Here is a 24,621-nt window from a genome sequence, read left to right on the forward strand (position 1 = left end):
AGGAAATTATGGTGATTCTGCACGATCAGTGGAATTAAAAAAGGATTCAGCATCCTGATGGGATATCTTTAAGGACCTATGTTGTTTGTGATCAGAATATTTAACAAAACATCTCCTGTGTGCCATGAGACCAGCAGCATATAAATTTAATAAGTGATAATAATATTGATTTCAATGCTTGCTGAATTGTCTGGGAACTTAACCACTTCCGCTGGTGATCCCTGCTGCCAGCCCTGTTCTTTGGAATATAGTTTCTGCAATGTTGAAGGACCTAAGGCAATGTTGGCGAACCTATGGCATGAGTACTGGAAGTGGCATGCAGAGCCATCTCTCTGGGCATGCCAGCCGTTGCCCATTGTTTTTCCGGATTCTGGTGTCCACATGTGCACCAGCCACTGGTCTTCACATGCACATGTGTGCTAGAAGACCAGGTGACCAGTATGCATACGCATACTGAAGCTGGGCTTCCCAGCACATGCATGCGCTCTGGGGAACTGCTCTTCCAGTTTCCAGCACCACTCGGGGCTGAAAAGATTTGCCAACCCTGACCTAAGGTATTTGTTACCTTTACAAAGTTTCTTTGTACTCACCTTTAAAATGAACCATTAAGCCTTGTTCATTTTAATTATTAGTTCTTTTCTTTGGTTTTTATTTGCTGTGTTAACTATTTCTAATGCTTTGATTGTAAACATTTTTATTATGAGATTTATTTACTGCTGAGAGAGTTCAAGAATTAAGGGTATATCAAGTTCAGTAAATTAATGAATTATGACAGAATAACAGTTGATAGATCTACTAATTCTCCTAAGTATCAATTAAATTTCACATCAAATCATTACCATTTAATGATTGTAAGCCACCCAGAGTTGCCTCCAGATGAGATCGGTGGCATATAGGTTGAATAAATAAATAAGAATAGATTCAGTGTCATATGTCAATAGGAGAAGCAATGCCACCTTTAATAAGTGAAAATGAAGGAACACAATTGAAATAGTTTTCACTTCATTTCTTTATAAGTATTCTCAGGAACTCATTGAGTTTTAAAAAATCTTACTATCAACCTTTTTGGGTGTTTTTAAAAAGGTCTAGATTTTTATGACTCCTTCAGATGCAAGGAGATACCAGAATATACTTTTAAGGGTTCTGTTGACTAATGTATTACTCACTAGAAAGACTGACATTGTACAGCCAAGAAACTCACTTATTAATGCTGATACTGTGTCCACCTTCGGGTCATATGAGCATTTCCCTTTGCCTGACTCCAACTTCTCTGGCTCTAAGTAGAATATATAATCCTGGAATAGAAGGCAAGAGATGGATATACCATCTGTGTTATCACACACCTTTACTCTGAATATCTCCAGCCACCTCAGATATAAGGCACACATATATGAATTAATAGAATACAAAGTTATCTTTTTTGGGGTAGAACATTCATGCAATACAGTTACAAACGCTTAAATTTAGGCAATTCTGGCCCCGAATATCTCTGCCCCCTCAAATTGGCCTTGAACCATTCATGAAAGCTGATTCTGGGGTAGATCAGTGGGGATGACATCAGTTCATTATACAGAGAAGACACTTCCACACCACGACCATGCCATGGTGTCCTTTTTAAATGCTACTTTTGTTTGAGTGGAGAAAACCTCCAAACTATGTTTCAGGCTTAAACAAATGGCTCACCCCATAAAAGATAGCTTTCTCCCCCATCAGTGAGCTCTATTGTAAAGCAGAGTCCACATTTTGAATGTTCCATCAACATTGGGCCAGAAGATCCAATGGCAGCTGAGAAGTTACAGCAGGCACTGTTCCTAATGCATGTTTTAAATGGCCAATTGGGAACATTTTCTTAGATGCTCTTAGTTCATCCCAGCAAGTGCAGTGCTGTTTATGTACTACAATTCTGATCAATATTTCAGCCTCATCACAGCTCTCCCAACCACTTTATATTTTGGAACTATTAATCGTCCCCCAAGTATATGTTTTACATTTGAATTGCCAAAATAACATTTTTTGGGGGGGACAAAATAAATCTGTTTGGGATAGGAAAAAGGAACAGTTAATATTAAAATGCTATTTACTGCCAGGTTTTCCTGCATGCTGTTATGTTACAAGGCATTGCATGCAAAATGTTACTTCTAGAGCTCGCCAAGTCATGGAATCATCATAAATCAGATTCAAAGCAAAGAGAAGGAACTTCATCAAGGAAGCCCATCCCCCTCCCTCTTATTATATTGACCTGCTATATCATATTTTTCAGACCATTGACAGGCATGCAGAATTTCTCATTGCTTGTAAGCCATTCAGTGGAGAAAAATAGCTGCACTCTGCACGCAGACATTTGAGGAAAGTGTTTAGTTACCCCCCAAATTATTCTTAAATGATACCCATCCACATAGGGGACTGTTTAAATAATGCTGTGTCACCTTGTTGATGACAGCATCTGAATTGGTGCTGAAATGTAATCAGGAGATATTAAACTGAGATAAATGTGAATATAGCATGAATCACATCTCTCCACTAAACACTTCAGGGACTTTCAGATAACCACTAGTTGCCTTGTAACAAGCTATATGAAAGAACACGTAGTAGCAAATCTAGTTCATTTTTCTCTGAAGATACCCAAGAGCAGACAAACATGAATAGGGTTGATAAGATCCAGACATGAGATGTCATGCTGAAAGTTTTAAAATAAATGACATTAATTACTCCCTAACTCTGATATGGTATGTTGAGAGTTACTTCTGCTCTTGTTAAGAGTTGCTGTAAAAGTCTGCAGGTGCATAAAGAGCCACGCAGATGTCCTTCCTAACCAGGGTGGTAGAATTCACTTTTTTGGGGGGTGGGGAAGCAGTCTAGGTCTTGTTAATAAATAGTTAGGAAATCGTTGCTTTACTGTGTTAGGACCATCAGGAAATTTAAAAAAAGCAAATGCTCTATAAAAGCTTAGAGGCATTTTGTGTTTTGACAGATTGATAGAAATACTTGGCATAACACTTAATATAACTTTTAATTTCCACTGTTTAATTGATCCATCTTGAAATAAATATGACAGGGACATCACTGTTTTTTTTTTACTATTAAATATATTTGGGGAAATCCATATTGAAAATGTTAAAATATTTTTTTAATCACAAATATTAACACAGCCATTTTGAAACAAAAGTAAATTCAAAGTCAGTTTAACAGGCACACTTGCACTTTTATTAGCCATGTAAATTATGGTGTGCAATATGTTTTTTATAGTTTACAACACGGTTGTCCAACCTTTTGGCTTTCCTGGGCCACACTGAGTAAAGAGAAATGATCTTGGGTCACATATAAAGTATGCAATATAGTTAATCTAGATAAATAAAAAAACTTCATTTTTAAAAATATTTTTAATTATCTTGTGGGGCTGCATTACTAGCTGTCCAAGACCACATGCAGATTGGACACTGTTGATTGATAACATGTTTTTTCTGTATTTTATAGTCAAAAGCTCAAATATAGGCAGATAACCAGGCGTTGTAGAGATACTGTTGAAGAACTGTGGCTATATATTAATAACTAATTCTGACAAAAATAAAAATAGGAGCTTCTTGGGTCTTTATTTTCAACTCCCCAAATGGAAATCACAATTGTTTAACAGCTTTGCATCAAAAGCTGAAGAGAGCATGAGAGAGAATGTGAGTTATGTGGTTAGAATATTATTAGTGGGTTCCTCCTTTTTGTAATATTCATGCCACTAGGGTTTCAAATATCTTAAAGAGGGATCTGTCTAAACAAAAAAAACTGTGGCCCAACTTTTCCTGAACAATTGCTAAAGTCAGCAATTTTTATTAAAAATGGGCTGAGTCAGTGTAAAACACATCAAAGGTGTTGGTTGGGATGAATGAACAAGATGAAAGAATAGATGTGACTATGCCTATAAGGAATTGGAGAGCATATAGTCTCAATGTTAGCCTAGATAAAGCCCAGAAACATCAAAATATTGTCAGAAATTCACAGAGCTTTGAATAATGACAGGGCTTTGACAGAAAGTGCAGGGATCATTTTTTGCTTGGGGCAAGGACAGTGGAAAGATCACCTGGCCACATATATGATATTGCTTTCTGGTAGAAGGATGCCTCCCTTTTCTATCTGTCCTTTTTTTCAGGGAGATTCCTTTTGAGGACTATTTATCTCAGCTAAGTATTTTATCTATTTTAATAATAGAAGTCACCCAAACTTGTTGAAAGGTGGAATTGGAATATCTTAAAGAAAAAGAATCTGCTCACTTAAAAGAACTACATTTGATCCCTTCAGGAGGCCCACTAAATAAGTTAGACAATCTTTGTTTAAAATGCACTCTTTAAATTCACCTTAGGACTTTGTGAACGAAGATGTTGCAAAATAACATCAACACTTGAAATTAACCTGTTCAGAGAAATGTTTGAAAGTCTAGATTTTATTGTTAGAACAATTTAGTCATGCAACAGTTTGATATTACGGCCAAAAGAATCTGTCTGGCCTTAGAGAGGCAGTTCTGCAGATTCATCATATGAACTTTTTAGGTGCATCATTTTGAACTCAATGTAGAAATCTGTTGCCAAATGTAAAAAGGATGAAGGATTTATATCACATTGAAATCCAAGAAGAAACACGTTAAGAAAGGGATCTCTTTAACTTTTAACTTGTAAGTGTTAACTTTGTTCTCAACTATGCTTTTAATCTGTGCTTTATTCTTGTGTTTATATTGTTTCGTTATGTTGTTGTAAACCATCCAGAATCACTAAGGTGAGATGGGTGGTGTAGAAAACTGATAAATAAACAAATCTCATGGCCAGTAATTCTAAACCCCAGACTAAATTGACTACACAATTTACTTCCTTCTTTCCTTCCTTCTTCTCTCCCTCTCTCATTTTCCAACAGCTAAAAAAAATAAATTTAGAATCTGTAATTGTGTACACGTCCAGCTGGCTGATCCCCCAAATTAAAACATGCTCTTATAAACAGCATCCAACCCCTTGGATCTTCCTCTCTGTTCATACTGTTAACATGTGTTTATACAACATACAGAAATACATCCCATCCACATCCCACCCACCCACCCCACCTCCCATTTTCAGCATGACTTTGATCCTTCCAAACTACTTGCAGCTCATGAGGCGGCCTCTTTTCAGTTCAACATTTGCTTGAAATAACAATCTCATGTGTCTACATTTCAAGTGGATGGATACAGGATCTTGTCCTGTACGCTAAGGTCAAACATTTTGAGAACCTTATTTCTTGATGCAAGTCTGATGCCTGAGCCTGGGGAAGGAGGAATTAGTCTGAGAGAGGAGACGCAAGGAGAAGCTGTCCAGGAAGCGCGCTCATTGCTGGAGGGACATGTTACTATCCTGGCCACACGTGGCCCTCCCCCCTGCCCCTTAGTTGCCTGTTAGGTGCATGCCAGTTGAAAATGAAGGTTAGAGAGCCCAGGCTCGGGCATGCTAGGGAAGGAGCCATTTTGTCCTTGGGGAAGGACAGGCAGAGCGCAATTCCCACCTTGCGTTCCACTGGAGACGGGTGGAGGGAGGAGTCAACTGCTCTACTTCCCCGTCCTCCCTGCTGGATGGACTGGTTCAGCTCAAAAGCCTGAGGAGAGGAGGAGCAGAGAGTTAGCACTGGCAGCATCATCTGCCAGAGAAGCAGGAATGTCAGGGTGTGGCCAGAGAGCATGCAGAAGCTTCACTATCTCTGTCACGTACACATATTGATTACCATTGAGACCAAGGTTGTCTTCAGAAATAGTTATATCCTCTTTATGTTCTGAGTAGGATAGTCAGCTATTCTCCAGGGCTATCTGGAGAATGTCATACCTGAATGGCTCAACACTGAGAACTAAAAGATTTGGCTGCATAGCTAATACATCTTTAACATTTTTAATGAGCATCTGGGTCTCCAGATGTTGCTAAATTACTATTTCTAGTGAACATGATCAATGAGTAAGAGCTGTAAGGCCATCAGGATATGGTGGGCCATTAACTTGGTTTTTGCATACAGGCATAAGCTGTAGTTAAAGACAGAATAAGTATGAAGCAAAGATTGTCTTTTCTTTTCAATAATTGCTGTGCTTTTTGTTGAGATCTTGGGAAGAAAGGTCCTTTTTGAAGCATTAACAATATTTAAAATGGTACCTCTATATTTCTTTTATCATGTAGTTACAACTGAAAGTCATAGCAGCAATATAGTATCAGAAATCTGTGACAGAAAATGGTTGTGAGGTCTGTTTTAAAATTAAACTAGGCAAAACCTTGAGGAAAATGAAAATGAGAAGGTAGTTTAATGGTGAAAACATTTTCCATGGCTATACAAGCAGTTTTCCCTTATATCATTTTTAAGGATCAGTGATATCTAAAACCAGTAAGTCAAAACAAAATACAATGAAATCACACCCCCTAAACTATTACAGGTGTGCTAAATAGCAAAGATAAGGCTGATGTTACATAAATTGGTAATGATGTACCAGTCCACATTGGATGGAGGTTATACAGACCCATTAATATCAAAGATGGTGTCACTTATCTGTTAATTGAAAACATGTTAACAACAGCAAAACCTCTCGTTGCTGGGAAATGAAACTTGAATAATGTTCTATTAATAGTAGAATAAAACATGGCATGCTTCCAGACTGTAAAAATGATGAATGATGTGCAGAATGCAAATAATCCTTTAAAGACATAATTGAAGCAACTTCAATGACATTTCCCGAGATGCTGGATCAATTACCGCAACGTGACATAATTTTGTGCATTCCTGGGATTTGAACTCTATTCAGTGCAATGGCAGTTTATTGCTTTAAAAATGTGCATTGCACTGAGCTATATGCACCCATACAATGTATATTTAATTTTCTTACAATTTTTCTCCTTTCTTACAATATTCTATTCTATTTCTTTGATGTCTATTTTTTATCTTCAAACTTTGTGGTCCTTTTTAAATTAGCTTCAAGTTATCTTTTCCAAAACATAAAATTCCATCTACATAATAGAACCTGTGAAACACAGTTTTCCTTTATCCCTGCCTTCCGGGGACTTTATACTCCAATTATTTTCCTGGTGGGATAAGAATACATAGTGAATTGGAAATATTTTTTGGAAAACAAGTGTATCTTCCATCATAGCCAATCAAATTTCTGAAGTAGCTATGCATTCATAAACATTTTCATATGCTTCTCCCTTATTCACTCATTTTCAAAGTTGGGATCATTGCAAAAATGAGACTAGTCCTCTGGTTCACCCCAACAGTCAATGGACAGAAGATAGAAATGGATGGACCACCATAATGCTTAAAATCTCTCACCTCCTTTAAGCATAGAGAAAGAATATCCCAGTACACGCAAATGGTATGTACATTTTCTAATATGTACAAATGGAAACATGCATGATTGTGCATTTGTTGCAGCAAGGCTCAGGGATATGTTCTATGTGGTTGAACCTAGCATAGAAATCCTGATTGCTCTATTTTGCTTAGAAAAATGTTAGCATTGGCTGGAGAATGCCTGTATAACCATTTGTTTGGATAGATTTGATCTCGCTTAAGACTCTTGCCTTTGAGCTAACATAAAAGGTAATCCTTCGTCCTGAATTTGTAAACATTTTCGTAAGCAGGCACTTCAATCATTTCCAGGAAGACTTCCTGTAATTATGATAGTGTGTGTTCAGGTTAAGTATGGAAATGTTTTTGAGACCCTTAAAAATAGGAATCTCATTCTACTTGCAGTGTTTTACCATAAGGGGAAAAATAAGATAAATTAAACATGAGAGTGTTTTCCAGATTTTGAGGGACTTCCCAGAGCCAACCAAAAACAAACTTAAAATAGAATAAGCAACATTATGAACTCTGATTTACTCAGCCGAATCATTCTTTAGGAGAAAGATTTCTCATTGTTTTTAATGTAAGATTCATCATTTGACTAAGAATTTTGCTTCTTTATGGCATGGTCTCTCTCAAGACCTACTAGTTCCAAATATCTATAGGTGTATAGAAGGAGGCCTGCTAGATGGGGCAAAGCATTATTGTCATTGTAGTCACTGATCCCAGCAATGGGGAGATCAAATGATGCTGGTAAGAGCTATAGAACCAAAATATGAAATATGTGTTTAATATAAATATAAACCGCGAGAGACAGCCTCATGCTATATGGATGGGAAGCAGTCTGTATTACATAGTTATACTGCCCCATCTCCAATTCAGTTATAGATACAGTCCCGGAAATGGGAACGGGCAAAGACAATTTCGAATTCTTTCTTGAACAGAGAAATTTGCACCACCAACCTGAAGAAAAGCAACACAACACTGCAAGCAATCCAAATATCTTTCAGCAAGCTTTCATTCAAAGAAATGATAAAGAAATACTGAACATGTCACACTAGGTCTGATTTCACAGTATATCAGCAGTCGTGAGTACTAAAACACTACTCTAAAGAGCAATACCCGAGTTAATGTTGCTGGATTTATACATGGGCTCCACGTCATAACATTTTCAGAGGAGTCTTTTAAAGGGTTTTATTGAATAATTGATCTCCAGCTATATGGAGTATGGAAAGCCACACGAAGCTTTGAACTTTCTTTCTAAAAAGTGACTGCTCAGTAGATAGGGAGAATAGTTCAATACCTCAATTTTAAAGAGGACAGTTAAATTGCATCAAGAATAAGAATGATCTCAGCTAGTATTTACTTTATCCCTATCTCATATCCTATATCTATTTGTCTCCTTTTTCTCACCTTGCAAGTCACTGTAACTTTGGGACTATAGAGACTAGAACTGATGAGATTCAGGCTTACATATTCACTTATCCAAGGGATGAGTGAGTGTCTTTAGGCCAGTGTTCAAGTTTAGAGGAGAAGTTATTGCACATTATCTTACGCCTTTGGGCTTAAACATGGGGCTAAACAAATGAAGGCTCGGTCTCAGTGCTCAAAGGCAGAAGCCAGCTTCTGATGGTTTGTTTCCCCCACCAGCATCTATGGGAATGTAATTATGCTGGATTCTGCTCTTCTAATGTAGGCTGAGGCCACGTCCAAGTGTTTCCCTGTTACCAATCTGGATGCAGTTCTAATCATACGCTCTGACATCATCTCACCTGTGCTTTGCGACCCCGGTTGACAAAGGTGCAGACAGGATTATATGCTCCAGTGCCACAGACATATAAGTGTGTTCGATTCCAGGGCTGGATAAGTCGGATGAAGTTCCCACACTCACCCTAGAAGACAAATAAAATATTAATTTAAGCCTCCTACAAAATTGAGTCTGCTTCAAGAAGAGGAGGTGAGCAATTGCATCCTCTTTTCATCATGGCCCCAGTGGAAGAGTCAAATATAGAAGGTCTTCTGCAGGAAATGGCTTTACTATTAAAGAAAGCTCCTTGTGCACTACAACAAGCATAACTACGTACAGACAGGTAGTTATGAGCATTGAGTGGTCACTGAAGTGGCACTTCTGAGCAAATGAGGCCTGGTGCCCTTTTAGAATCAGCAAATATAGATTTTGAAGCATTTCTTCCAAAGAGATTTTGGATATTTCTGCAAAGCAGATTTTCTGCATGCCCTATTTTTGGTGCTTTCTCTCCCATCCTCTTTATTTTTATTTTTAAGAACTCTGAATTATTTCCCATTTCAGAGCCAACATTCTTTTTTCCCCCATGTCTTACACTACAGCATATTTGTAGCTGAAACAGACTATAAATGGTGTAGGTCAAAGATTTCCTTCTTGTCCTTGGCAATTTTTCTAAAGTCTGAGAAAATAATAGTTGTACAATTCTAGAGGACTATATTAGGATTGCAAATGCCAGACTCCTCGTCCTGCTTATTTTCAAACACAAGGAAAATGATCTGAATACAAATAAAAGGAAAATCCTTCTAATCGACCCAAAAGAGAACTTTCTTTTTTATTGGTTCCGAGGAAAAAGGAAAAGCACTTGTTAAACCCACTTGTTAAACCAGTGATTTTTCAATGTTGGTAACTTCATGATGTATGAACTTCAATTCCCAGAAATCCCCAGTCAGCACAAATGATAGCTATAGTGTATAAGTGTATTAGAAATGAGTGTGGTTATGTGTATAATGTCTACATTATATAATTATAATTACACTCATTTTAAGCACTTGATATGTTTTTTTAAATTATGTATGATTTTGCATCTTGTTTCTTTTGTTTTTCTCCTTTTCTCTGTCACTATTTGAAATGCAACAAGAATTATTTTAAAAACTCCCAGAATTCCCCAGCCAGTACACAATAAGAAAGTTATATAAATAATGTGTTAAGGTATTAAACAAATAAATAATTTTTTGGCAAGAGGGTGAGAGCCCCTTGCCTCACTCCCTCTGATTTGATCCTTATCATTTTTTATCAGTTTAACTGTAGCTTTATTTTATTGTGAGCTTCCCCAAATCATTGGGAAACAGTTTTTATACAAATGTAATTTATTATTATTATTAGCTTTATTCTTTATCCATGAAACTCAGTCAACTGAACATTCAAAAATGCATCACTTGACTGGTGCTAATGGTTGATATGGGTTGCTGCCAGTATACTAGGTTTATTTAAATAAATAAACCAAGTTTATTTATTTTATTGTTTTTGTTTTTGTTGTAATTGTTGTAATTGTTATCTCTCTCTCTTTGGTGAGATTCACAGCCTTTGGGGCTGGTAGGTAGCTCAACAGCTCGAGTCCTAACCAAGGACCTAGGAACTGTTAACGTAACGTCAGAGGATATAAGCTGTTCCAAGTAGGGTGTTTTTTCTTGTAGAATCAGAATGTTCGAGTCCGATAAATTTAGAATTTCCCAAAAGTGAGGTAGCCCTTTAGGTATTGCTTCAAGGGCTTCAATTACAATTGGGACAACACACGATTTCTTTTTCCATAGTCGTTCAACTTCAATTTGCAAGTCCCGGTACTTTATGATTTTTTCTTGCTGCTTATCTTCAATTCGCGCATCGCCAGGTATTGCAATGTCAATGGACCAAACTTTTTTTTTCAACTATTGTTATATCAGGTGTGTTGTGGGTCACGGGCCTGTCAGTCTGAATTCTGAAATCCCACAAGATCTTGTCTTTTTCATTCGCTAGAACATTACTACTACTATTATATACTTTATTCATTAAACATGAAACTCAGCCAACTGAACATTCAAAAATGCATTACAAATACCAGTGACTGATGCTAATGGTTGATACAGTTTACTGCCAGCGTCCTAGGTATCAACCAAGTACCTTCTTAAAATATAAGATGCTCCGAGTAGCACCGTTTTTTGCAGTTCTGCTGGTGTTATTGCAGGAAGCTGCAATTTGTGGATGTATCTTGTAAAATTCTTGGACATGGTGCCAAGTGCCCCAATGACAATGGTATCACTGTTACATGCTTCATCCATAGCCATGTAGTTTCGATGGCCAGGTTGCGATATTTCATGATTTTTTCTAGTTCTTTTTCTTCGCCTCTGGCATCTCCAGGAACAGCGATATCAATAAACTGTACACTTCGGCCCTCTAAAACTGTGATATCTGGCGTATTGTGCTATCTGGTGTATTATTATTATTATTATTATTATTATTATTATTAATAATAATAATAATAATAATAATAATAATTCTGCAGTGACGCCTAAGTAAAGAAAACAATGCTATGTTAGTAATTTTTCATCTTATTTATTTTCTCTTTTTTAGCAATTGCACAAAGAAAAAAGTGATGCTTGTTGACACCTTAATGACATTGTATTTCAAGATAGTGAGGACCATTTAGAAACCTTCTGAAGCTCTCCCTCTCCTTATTCAGAAGGAGAAACTGATGACTAGGATGACTATTTAATGGATGGATCTGTTAGAGCGATATTTCGCATTCTCGGAAACTTTTAAGATGTATGACCTTCAACTCCTAGAATTCCCCAGCCACCATGCTAGGGGATTCTGGGAGTTGACGAGCATACATCGTAAAGTTGTCAAGGTTGAAAAATGCTGCATTAAACAGTGTGAAGGGCTTGGAAACCCCTTGGCTAATGAAACTTATACTGAATATTTAGCAAGTGGCAACGGGAAACACCAGAGAATAAGCAGAGAATTCCCAGCATGTGGCAAGGCCTAAGCTTATTAATTAATTGGATCTAGGACCAGGAATGAAGCATAAAGCAGTGTGTCTGAGCATGGAGTCCCATTTCCTCTTCACAGCTCATGTTTCCTCCTTGCCTCATGCCTCAGTCTGGAGGATCTCAGCTGGAGCCAAGGGTAATAAAGTTCAAGAGGAAGGGAAATATGCAAGCAAATGCAGCTTCCTTTGCTCAAGGCGTTTGGCTCCTCTGAAATTAAACCCCAAACAGTAGCAGCTGAGAGGTCTCAACAAGACAGAGTTCAAGGACAGTTGGTCAAAAGGCTAGCTAGGCTTTGCAGGAAACAGCTTGGTAACCTCTAACCTTGCTTCCTTACTTTTACTAAGACAAAAAAATAGTGTGCATTATTACCAACAAACTTAGTTCTGGCTGAACATATTTTCTTGGCTCCTACAATTTAATGCTGATAAGGCTTCTTCATCTGATTATGTTCCATGCACAGAAATAAAAAAAAACATTTTCAGGCACAAAAACTCTAGAAATTGCCAGGTTGTGGCTCATGAGCTTTAGTCACATGCATTTCCATGTCATACACAGCAACATATCCTTCAGTTGAGCAAGGTTGCTGGGAGAACATAGGCTTCTCCGCCCTCACTACTCATGCTACCATAGGTTTTTGTCATTACCAGCTGAATACCAGAGATTTCTTCCTGCCATTTTTCTGATTAGTTACTATTGAACAAAATAGCAACAGCGCTAGCAATAGCACTTAGACCTATATACTGCTTCACAGTGCTTTACAGCCCTCTTTAAGCAGTTTACAGAGTCAGCCTATTGACCCCAACAATCTGGGTCCTCATTTTACCCACCTCAGAAGGATGGAAGGCCGAGTCAACCTTGAGCCTGGTGAGATTTGAACTGCCAAACTGCAGCTAGCAGTCAGCTGAAGTATCCTGCAGTACTTCACTCTAACCATTGTGTCGCCTTGGCTCTATATGGGCAAAGTTCCATAGCAGATCTAGAACTAGATCTGGCAGTCAAAGATTGCACAAAGTCCATAATCCACAGGTTGTCTTCCATTCTGCACTGATCTGTTGTCTTCAGCTCAAAAACCTAAACCATTAACTTTAGCCCTTATTTTGTTCTCTTATAAAAAATATGGGGAAATGCAGGTGTACAATTGCTCTCAATTCTTGGGTTCATGATGTTGTTGCCAAAGTCTTTTTTCTCAACAATCAGTAAAGAACAATTCCAGGTAGTCCTCAACTTCCAAGAGTCCATTTGGAGAACTTTCAAAGTTACAACAGCACTGAAAAAAGTGACTTATGACCATTTTTCACACTTGCAATTTTGCAGCATCCCCATGGTCACACGAACAAAATTCAGACACATGTGGCAACTGGCACATATTTTTGACAGATTTAATGTCCCAGGATCATGTTTGTGATCTTTTTGCAATCTTCTGACAAGGAAAAATCAATGGGGAAGCCAGGTCCATTTAACAATTGTGTTAATTAACTTAACCACTGCAGTGATTTGCTTTAAACAAGTGTGGCAAGAAAGGTAGTAAAATGGGGCAAAATTGACTTAACAATTGTCTCACTCAGTAACAGAAATTTTGGGCTCAATTATGGTTGTAAGCTGAGGACTACCTGTATGAAACATAAATCATAAGATACAAATCCACGTATATCTTATGTATCTGAAGATACAAATATTGAGGGCCAAAAGATTATAAAACCCTTGCAGGAATAGTGCAGAAATGACCTAAAATGGGGTCATCTTTTAGCAAACACAGCAGTCAACAGAATTCTATTATTAGCTGCCACCTAAAGTATCTGGACTTCATGGCTGAAAGGGTGAGAGTAAACAGGAGGTGGGATGAGGCAGGAAAAGGTGGCAAAACACACTCAGTATTTGCTGATTTTTCTTGTCCGCCTGAAACCCTTGTGGAGGTGTGAGCAATACCCTTCTTGAGCCTATGGTGATTTCTATTTTAAAGATAGGTGAAAGATGAACCTCCAGCAACCTTTCCTGCATAATATTAGGACTTCACTATCCTGAATGAGCTTGGGGATAACATCAGAAGTACTTACATTATTGTTCTTTCCTGAGAGGACACATTCATCTATCCTTTGCTGTGATGCAGGCCAGTGGATCTGCCAAGTGAAACGACATCTCACAGTTACAACTCTGATTTCCCATATTTTCCCCTTAACCCTGGCCCCAAGCCAGACAATACCGTTTATTGAATTGGAAGTTTTGCATTAGATATCACTTGGAGTTTTTCCATGTGATTATTAGAAGCCAGCAGTCACATCACCTAGCTGTTAGTTCCAGAAGTGTTTCTTAAATGCCTTACTTTTTTTGGGGGGGCTATTCTGGAAATTACCCCATTCCTTTGACCAGGGGTGTTAAACTCATGGCCCGTGGCCCCAATGAGTCACACGCTCGCCACGCCCACCTCCGGTTTAGCGAAGGAGAAAAACCATTGACACACCTGCCTTTGACTGTGAAAAAAACCCTATTTATCAGTGGGTGCAAAGTACAATGTGGTTGTTCTGGAATCACAGCAACAGGCTAAGTTCTTGTCGTAATAACAAGTACATACAAACACAAATACAAATTTTAAATTTATACTGCTTCATAAGTAATAGTTTAGAAATGAAGAACATTTAACTATTTAAAACATTTTACAGGAATGATCATGAAACCCAGTTTAAAATGCAGAGATATAAGCAATGATTCTCACTCTTAAGGTTAAGTCACCTGAGTTTACGAAGACACACCTTGGTTTAGTGGTTAAGGCACCAGACTAGAAAATGTGAACTCTAGTCCTGCCTTTGGCACAAAGCCAGCTAGGTGGCATTGGCCCAGTCACTTTCTCTCAGCCCTAGGAAGCAGGCCAGCAATGGCAAACCTGTTTTGACATCTTGCCAAGAAAATTGCAGGGACTTTTCCAGGCAGCCTCCAGGAATCAACACTGACTTGAAGGCACAAATATAAATAGTTATGTATTCCTGAATGGATCTATAAGTTATTTCTTTCCACCCACATCTCTCTACTGAGTTAAAAATGGAAAATAACCCTCCTTAGGCATCTTTTCCGATCAGATAGCCTATAGATTACATGTTGAGCTTTCCTCTGGTCCCAAAGCACTCTTGATTTTAAGTGAGCAAGCAGACAAAAAGATAAATAAGCACTAAATGGCACTCTGGCGCAAGAGATGCCTGTCAAAAGTTTGTTTAATACTTTTGTTTTATGTTTGGTAAACTAATCTTATACTGAATGATGTAGGGGGGAAAAAAACTCTAAAGAGACAAAATACTCTCCCCAAAAGCAAAACAAAACCGTTCCTAAAAGTTCTGGACAAATATTGTTTAATATTTTGTTCATTGCATTAAGCCCCAGAAAAAAATGATATCTCAACCGTAGAAAGATCATTTAAAAAAAGCAATCCTATTTTCAACTTATTTTTCCAAAGAGACTCATCTGCTTCAATATCTGTCTACTGCAAATTCAGCACAGATTCAGAAGCATTTTGTTCCCCATCAAACAGAATTTCCCTCAGCCTACCCCTAAAAAGAAAAATTTAAAAATATTCTTACAATCAAGGGCTCCCGATTGATATCATGAAGGTCCAGTGAGAGGATGTAGTCTTTGCTCCCCACATACATTCGGTCATGATCTTCATCCTTCAGTAAGATTCGGTAGTCTGTTGAGTTGAGAAGGAAATTGAAGAAGCGTGCAGTTCCAGTGGCCTTGAGCTCTACAGGAACAAACACAAGGAAAGGCTTGTAATGATTGTCTTCTTCTATACTGATTCCAAAAAAACAAATATTGGGAATAGTATGCTTGATTTAGGAGAAATCAACATGCTCCCCAAACTCAGTAAGACATTTAACTCTAAAATATAGCAATATGTATGTGTGCATAGACATTAACAAATTATTAAAAGAAACACCCATTTTGCATCAATGCTATGTGTAAATATAGCTTATCTTATGAGCCGTGGTGATGCAGTGGTTAGAATGCAGTACTGCAGGCTACTTCTGCTGGCTGCAAATTGCCAGCAGTTCGGCAGTTTGAATCTCACCAGGCTCAAGGTTGACTCAGCTTCCCATCCTTCCGAGGTCAGTAAAATGAGGAGCCAGATTGTTGGGGGCAATAGGCTGACTCTGTAAACTGCTTAGAGAGGGCTGTAAAGCTCTGTGTATAAGTCTAAGTGTTATTGCTATCTCATGAGACCCCATCAACCCAGATTTAGCTTGAATGATTGAAAACCAAGGGTTTCCACTGCATCTAACTCTTCCTATTTTCTACTAGATTGTCAATCAGTGAGGCCCAAAGGCATCTATGATACATATGAGAAAAGCTAAATAAAAAAGTATTTCTATAAAACATTCTGCAAATTAAAGAATAATATTCAACTGTTAAAAATACCAGTATGAAAATCAAACTTCTGTTCAGTCTTACATATTTATTGTGTACAATGACAATAAAGACTATACTACATACAATGAAACAGTTTAGCCCCATACTGGATATTCATTGTATTCATTTCAATTAGTGTCAAATTTGGAACACTGAGCATTTGAAAAATGGGATTTCATTTCCTAGCATGTTAATTATATTAAAAAGGGGTTTTCCAGTTCTGGCCTCCTTGCAAATCAGGCATACTGAGATTGTCCAAGCTTTGCCAAGTAACTGTGTGCACAAATCTCCATATCAAGAACCAGTTCAGTTTTTTTTCTTCTGGACTATGCTGATCCAGCCATTCTGGGAGACAGCGTTTCTCAGCTGTTTATAAAAATACATTTTCTGAAAGGGAAAATGATTCGTGGTTTAACACCGATTATAAGAACCATTTTTACAAAGCTTGGACTTTTTTGTTTACTTTAAGAGTGAGAAACTAACAGTCTTCCAAAAAGTGCTAACTAAAGTTGCCAGCAGCAGCCTTAGGTAGCATGATCAATAATGAGTGATGCTGGAGAACCCTAAAAACCTAACTCCTAGTCTAAGTGATATGCTTTGAGACTGGATCGGGAGGCCCTTCAGACAGTCACTCATGCCCTTGTGACCTCAAGACTGGATTATTGTAATGTGCTCTACATGGGGCTGCCCTTGAAGAGTGTTCAAAGACTCCAATTAGTTCAGAATGCAGCCACGCGAGCGATTGTGGGTGCACCAAGGTACACTCACATTACACCTATCCTCCGCGAGCTGCACTGGCTACCTATCAGTCTCCGAATCCGCTTCAAGGTGCTGGTCGCTACCTATAAAGCCCTACATGGCATCAGACCTGGGTACCTGAGAGACCGCCTCCTGCCAATTACCTCTCTCAGACCAATTAGATCGCACAGGTTGGGTCTCCTCCGGATTCCATCTGCCAGCCAATGTCAGCTGGCGACTCCCCGGGGGAGGGCCTTCTCTGTTGCAGCTCCGGCCCTCTGGAACGAGCTCCCTGTTGAGATCCGGATCATTACTACCCTCCCGGCCTTCCGCAAAGCCACCAAGTCCTGGCTGTTCCAGCAGGCTGGGGGAGCTGAGAAGCATCTACCTCCATAGAAATTGTGAATGTTGGTTTTGTTTTTAATATGTTGTCTTTGTCTCATTCCCCCCTTTCCCTTGTCTTTTGTGAGCCGCCCGGAGTCCTCCGGGAGTGGGCGGCATACAAGACAAATAAATAAATAAATAAATAAATACTCTTTCTAAGTCCTACTCCTTTTTCTGATTACTTTCTTGGAATTAGCCTTTTGTTTGTCTGACCTACCTTCCTAATCCATTGTTGCTTCTTTAGTCTTTAACTTCTTAGTGATGTTAACTATGTATTTATTTGCCATGGCCCATCTCATTCATATTCTGGAGCTCTCTTTTCTCTGGCCTGTGTGGATTAATGATCATCTTCCCATTCTCTTTAAATATCTACATATAGAAATGGACCTCAAGTTCAATGGAAGAAACTTAAATTAACCTCAACCTATAGAGCAGGAATGTCAGCTTGGATAGGTTTCTATAGAAAAGGACATTAGGCAAGATTTGGGAAGGCTACGTTCTCCCCTCAATGTGCTTTTATATGAATAAATTATTTTCTTTTTCTCCAAATCTATTTAATTCATCTTGGGAACAGAATAGTGTCACAGTTTATCCATATGTATTATCCTATCAGATTTACATGCTTGTAAATGAATTTTACATGTTGCTGTAAAAAATATCCTACATCTACAGAATCTATAAAGATCAGCTCCAAAAAGGAGAACCGATGCCTGAGACTGATTTCACACCTTGATTCCACTCACATCAAATAAAAGCACGCTGATAATTAACAACAGTTCCTTTTACAACGCACCGACACTGAATTTTAACCTGGAGGAATATGAAGGTAAGCAAATCAATACAGTGAGGAGTCATAATTTCACTCAAATGAGATCTTTCCTGGAAATAAATCTCCATGGAAATTGGCCTTCCAACTTATCGAGAGCAAAACAGCAAAGTGTTTGATAATTGCCACTGAATGTTCCCTACACCTCTGTATAATATGTCAATATAATTACCTTTTAAAAACAACAAATAATTAATCTAAGCTTGGAGGAAGCTGTTTGCCAAAACTGCCAGTGAATTAATTACATAGCCGGGCACTGAACCCACACAGGTCCTTTGTTTGTGCAAGTGTGCTGTTCAGTGTGGAAGGGGGCATAAGACTATGCAGGTTTCCCACAGTGAACCTCTTGTCAGTGCAGCGTCCTAGGCAGAGACACTGTTCTTAATTTGGACAAGTTCTTTTAAGAAAGAGAATTGGAGCCAAGACTCCAATACTGTTCTTACTTCTGGTTTGAGGATTATTGAATAGTTTGCTTCCTCAACTATTATTGTATTATCATCAAGAGGCTGTAGATACTGCAAAAGCCAGTCTATAGCAACTTCCAGATACATTAGTTGTCAATTCTTCCACCGGTTGGTGGGATAGTCTGGGAGCTGTAGTCTACTAAATAGCCTGACCTCAGTTATTTAGCTTACCTGTTAAGACTCATTCCATGTTTTCATGGCTATTATTATGTGATCTGGGGCAATGTGGTGGATCAGTGGTTGAAATGCTGGGCTTTTCAGCTGGAAAGTTGGCAGCCCAGCCTAGATTGTGTTCTGAGGGCCATGGGACAGGGAGAGCTCCTGTCCTTGCCCCAGCACTTGCCAACTTAACAGTTCTAAAGTATACAAATGCGAGTAGATAAATAGAGGTACCACTTTGATGGGAAGGTAACCAGGGATTCACTAAGAGTCACTAAGGTTGAGAAACACTGGCTTACACTGAAGCTGCCCTAACTTTCTGTGATATCCACACAATTTGGATAATTACTACCAATGAAGCCATGATGCCTCCAACCCCAGAAGAACATCCAGCAGACCAGCCAATGATATAAACCAGAAGGAAGAAGCAGGTAAAAATGAGGTTGATCGGAAAGGCTTTAAGAGACCAAAGGAGAAAGGAGGAATTGTAGGAGTGCTGAGGAAAATAATAGCTGAATTCATCTGGTTAACAATTAGACAGATCATCTGGTTGTGAAGCAGATTGACTGTAACTTTCCAGCTGTCAAACATATATTTCCACTGGACAATTAAGCCACATCTCTTTTATTATTGCAACATATAAAATGTATTTTGAATCCAGACATAGTAAGCGATTGATCATTTTTGTGTGATGAATTAGCACACCAAAAAGATTAATAAAACACACCAGTCATCCTACATTCAGATATCTGAGATTGTCCATTCCATCTTTCCCCATATTGCTACTTGCTGTTAAGAGATTTCTTTACAATTCAATGCAATTTATTATATCACATTTACAAAAAATATTGCTGAATATATGGTGACACTTGATAATTACATTCCAAATGCACAACTTTGAGAATGTGCTACAATCCTGCCCACACATCCTAGAGCTTTGAGTCCTGCAAAGTTAAGCTAATGTAGAGCTGCATTTCTATAATATGCTCAGTCCAAACTTCTTTCTGGAACAAAAGTAATATCCAGAGTAAAGCCTTTTGTTAAAGAAAGAGGAGGGGGGAATAAAATGTAGCCTCAACTCTCCACTTTAAGAAGAAGAAGCAAAAGATAGAAATGGATCTATAATCCAATATTTGGGTGATTTGTGCTAAATAGCAACCATTCCTCCCTCATACTGTTTAACAATGGCAGCAAGAATATTATTCTCTGCTTCCCTCCAAATTCTGCTGCTTCAGCAGAAGATATCCAAAATTGGGGTTTAATGTTAGAGAATTGTGAGAGTATTTAGCTCTAGAACTAAAACAAATTTCAGAACTATAATAATTAGTACTCCAATAAACAATTTCATAAAAATATTTATTGAAAAGTGAGCCTTGCCCTATTATCTACTGCCAGCTGGTAACTGTGGAGTAACTAGTTTAAAAAAAAAGAGCTGTTTCTGCAACCTGAAATCAGTACTTTATTTCAGACAGGAAAGCTTCAAACCGGGAGATTCATTAAGGAAAAAGATATTTTGTATATCTATGTGAGTGAAACCCTTGGGATTCAGAAAAAAACCCTGATGAATTTTCAGATTGTTGCTGGCTGTGGAGAGGAAGATAATAGTTTGTTATTTTTTTCATCGAGCAAAGCATGAAGTATAAAGTCAAGAAATCTGAACATGATGTCAAGTAGCCAGTTATGAGGTGACATGAGCCAGCAACAGAAGAATCAATCAATCAATCAATCAATCAATCCATCCATCCATCCATCCATCCATCAATCTGCTTGTTTTTTTTAGTATAGCACACTCAAATGAAAATATAGCAACTCAATATAAGCCATTTAAAACAATAAAGAGCATTACACATGCAAATAGAAAATTGCTTCTTTATTCATTGCTCAATCTTCTCCAGGAAGACACCCAAAATATCTGATAGATACAACAACTAATGCTACTCCTCTGAACATACAACTCCTAGTCCTTATAAATGGTTCTTATGATGGGAAGTTAAGACAATTCTGCTGCTGGGTGTGTGTGGTGATATGGGGGAGGCACCTTGAGATAAATCCACACAGAGGTTTCGTGTTTTCACTGTGATGCCACTCTTACTCATAAAACACCCAATACACACTCTAACTTGTTCTCCTGACACTTTTCCTCCCACATTCAATTTCTCCATAAGTTGCTTTTATGGAAGCCTTGAATTTGCGAACTAGGCACTATGGGGTGGGTATTGCAGAAGCATTTCTGGTACTGGTGGGAATGGTGTCTAGCTGCATGGAAAAAACAGCAGGGTCTTCCCTGCCATCTTCTATGTCAGGATAGGTGAGGGAATCATCATGTCTCACTTAATTGCCTTAAAATAGTTGGATACGACTAAGAGGAGAAAGAAACAAGAGGACCAAACAAATTATGAAAAAACATGTTCTAGCACAATATGTATCAGCAAAAAGTTAATTCTTAAAAATTTTAAGTGATCTAAAGGAAAGAAGTTTGCAAGCTCAAAATTGTGCTATTTCTTCTTCTTCTGTTATTTCCCACTGTGCAATAACAGATGTGAACAGATGAAATATTAATTCTTTTACTGCACTGTTTCATTGACATGAGGGAAGGCTAGAATTAATAGGTGCAAAAATAGAGAAAAAGTGCATGAGTGGAATGCAATAGGCTGCAAAATGCACATGTCCTTTAGCACACTTCCTCGAACACTGTATATTGTTGGGTGTATTTCACACACTCCCATTTTAACAAAGTAGACACTATTTTGATGTTCATCCTGGTGACTCCACTTAGTAGCAATTTTATTAAGCAGCAATATTAGCATCAGAATGCCTCACAGCAAAACGCCTCTGGTATAGATTCTACTGAGGAAAACATGAGATTATAACTAATGGCTTAAACCTTAAAGGGCCATAGGAATTGTTGTTGCTTTTCGTTATAAATACGTCTCCTAAAAGCTGTTGACTTTCACCTTCAGAAGGTGTTTTTAAAATGATAAGATAAAAGAGGAGAACCATCTGATTGTTTTTTTCTGGCACTAAAGCAAAATTATTATTATTATTACATTTTTATCTCACCTTACAAAGCTGTAAACCTATTTAATACTCCCACCTGGTATTTTCCTCATAACCCTGTGAAGTGGGGAGGGAAGGGGAGAGAGGTGGGGGGAGAGGGCAAGAACCCAAAATCACGCAAGTTGCTTTCTTGCCTAAGGAAAGCCTAGAATTTACAGTCTCCTGGTTTCTAGGCCAGCAGCTTCACCACTACATCAAACTGCCTCTCTAAGGAGTAATCATCAGAAGTGTTAATTGTCAGACTTTAACTTTCGACCTACTTAGGAACACAGGTGCAATGGTTTGACTATCCCAAATCTGCAGCCTGCCCAAGCATCAGAATTTTATGGCAAAAATATGTCAACCTCGGGTTAAGAACAAAATGCACTGCAAATGGGTCGATGCTCAAGATAGTACTTGAGAGACCGCCTCCTGCCAATTACCTCCTTGCGACCTATTAGATCACACAGATTAGGCCTCCTCCGAGTTCCATCCGCCAGTCAGTGTCGACTACGCGGAGGAGAGCCTTTTCAGTAATAGCTCCAACCCTTTGGAACGATCTCCCCGTGGAGATTCGTACCCTCACCACCCTCCAGACCTTCCGCACAGCCCTCAAGATCTGGCTATCCCGTCAGGCCTGGGGTTAAAGATTATAATCCGTCCCCTCCCGAATGATGAATGAATGTTGCTTCTATTTTTAATTACGTACTGTTTTTATATGTCATTGTGTGTACTCCCTTCCCTATATGTTGTAAGCCGCCCTGAGTCCCCTCAGGGAAAAGGGCGGCCTATAGATAAATTTATCTACATCTACATCTTATCTAGTAGCAGCAGTCAAATATGCTGTGATAATCAAGGCAGCTAAGTAAAGTAAATATTTCATCCACCGACAGTGAGAGAATAAGATACAATGGCTAAGCCCTTCCCTCCCCGATACCTAAGGGAGGCGTATTCAAGGCTCTTATCTATCAAAAAGGGCACAGAGAGAAGGAACCAGGACAGGTTGTGGATATTTGGAAATACAGGACTACGACCGGCTTTGTCTCTTATTTAGGCTCCACAAAAGAGAGTGGCAAGAGAGAAATCCTGAGTTTGCTTTCAGAAAAAGCCTGTGTCAGAAACCCACCTAAGAGACAGAGAAAAGAAGCTTAGCTGCCATGAGAGGGAACTAAGATTTCGTCATGGACCAAAGACTGGCTATAGAAAGGGCAAACAAAAAAACCAGATTAGCCCAGTGGCTTTCAACATTGTTTCCAAAATGGCCTTGAATTCTCTAATCAGGTTTATTCAATAGATAAAGCTCGGCTTTTGTTAGCTTAACTAGTTTGCTCTTCTTGGGTGAGATCAGCCACCCTCACCTCCTGCATTGTATGATGTTGTTTCTGCCACTTGACTGAACTGCCAAACTTTCTTTGAAAGCAAGAGAAACACAGTGAAATGCTCCGTCAGCCCTAATCATTGCTCTCTACCAAAGCTGCCTTCTTCTGTAAGCATTAAGTAGCAGAACTACTAAGCAAGAATTAACCATCCCACAACCAAACTACTCTTGTCAGCCACTAGCTGGAGACACACATCCATGCTTAGTGATCCAGGACATCTCTCTCCTTCCCCTGTGTATTCTACAGCCAAGATAGTATTAGAAATTTAGAGCCTCTGAGGTAATAAGCTAAGCAGTAAAACAAAGTCACATTTGTCTGAAATATCTGACAAATAGATACACAAACATACAAATATATGTATTAGTTAGTAAAATGTTGGTATCACATAAACTGGCCCCAAATTGATAAGGAAAATTGAGGAATATGGAGAGGCGGCAGGGATGAAAATAAGCAAAGGGAAAACCAAAGACATTACGGATAAAAAAAAGAGAAACTGTCAGAGAAAATTAATATAAAAGATTAAATATCTTAGTATTTACTTAACAGCAAGATGTGTGACAATCAAAGATGATAATTATATAAAATTAATACAACAAATTAAATTGGATTTAGAAAGGTGGAAGAATTTACAACTAACTATGAAAGGGAGAATAGCCGCTGTTAAAATAAACATGCTAACAAAAAATACTTTTCCAAAAAATACTGATAAAATTAGAAAAGAAACTCTTCGATGAATTAAACAGAATAATTTTGAAATACATTTGGCAATGTAAAAAACTGAGAACTAAATTGAAAATATTACAGGAATCCAGATGTAAGGGGGGCTTTGGATTTCTGGACTGGGAATTATATTACCAGGCATCAGTCCTGGCATGCTTAAAAGAATGGGTAAATTTGAAAAATAGAAGGCTACTATTACTAGAGAGACATGATTTGCAATTAGGTTGGCATACCTTCCTTTGGTATGGTAGAAGTACAGCACATAAATATTTTCAGAGGCATTATGTTAGTAATGCGTAGCTTAACATATGGGGAAAAAATTAAAAAACAACATTACAGGAAAACGTTGGTGTCACTTAAAACCCAAAAAGTGACTTGGACGTTTTGTGCTCTCCACAAAATTTTCAAGTCCCTCTGGTTTTAGGTGACTCTA

The 24,621-nt window shown here is 38.3% G+C and overlaps 1 protein-coding gene across 3 annotated transcripts in view; it reads right to left on the reverse strand.

Annotated features, from left to right (window-relative positions):
* Positions 1-24,621, reverse strand: part of SEMA3F (semaphorin 3F) — a 159,247-nt gene that overhangs the window by 30,477 nt on the left and 104,149 nt on the right. For 2 of the 3 annotated variants that reach the window (XM_087709267.1, XM_087709268.1), the window contains exons 3-7: positions 15,657-15,817; positions 14,145-14,207; positions 9,093-9,212; positions 5,512-5,601; positions 1,202-1,295 (exon numbers count right to left, since the gene is read on the reverse strand). In XM_087709267.1, coding sequence (XP_087565393.1) covers positions 1,202-1,295; positions 5,512-5,601; positions 9,093-9,212; positions 14,145-14,207; positions 15,657-15,817 — 528 coding nt within the window. The remainder of the gene's footprint in view (positions 1-1,201; positions 1,296-5,511; positions 5,602-9,092; positions 9,213-14,144; positions 14,208-15,656; positions 15,818-24,621) is intronic. The other variant, XM_087709269.1, reaches the window with a different exon arrangement.

The sequence above is a fragment of the Thamnophis sirtalis genome, unplaced genomic scaffold (assembly GCF_051295495.1).
Source record: "Thamnophis sirtalis isolate CommonGarterSnake01/CBP01778 unplaced genomic scaffold, rThaSir2_p1.2 scaffold_3, whole genome shotgun sequence".
In the NCBI taxonomy this organism is placed as follows: domain Eukaryota; kingdom Metazoa; phylum Chordata; class Lepidosauria; order Squamata; family Natricidae; genus Thamnophis; species Thamnophis sirtalis.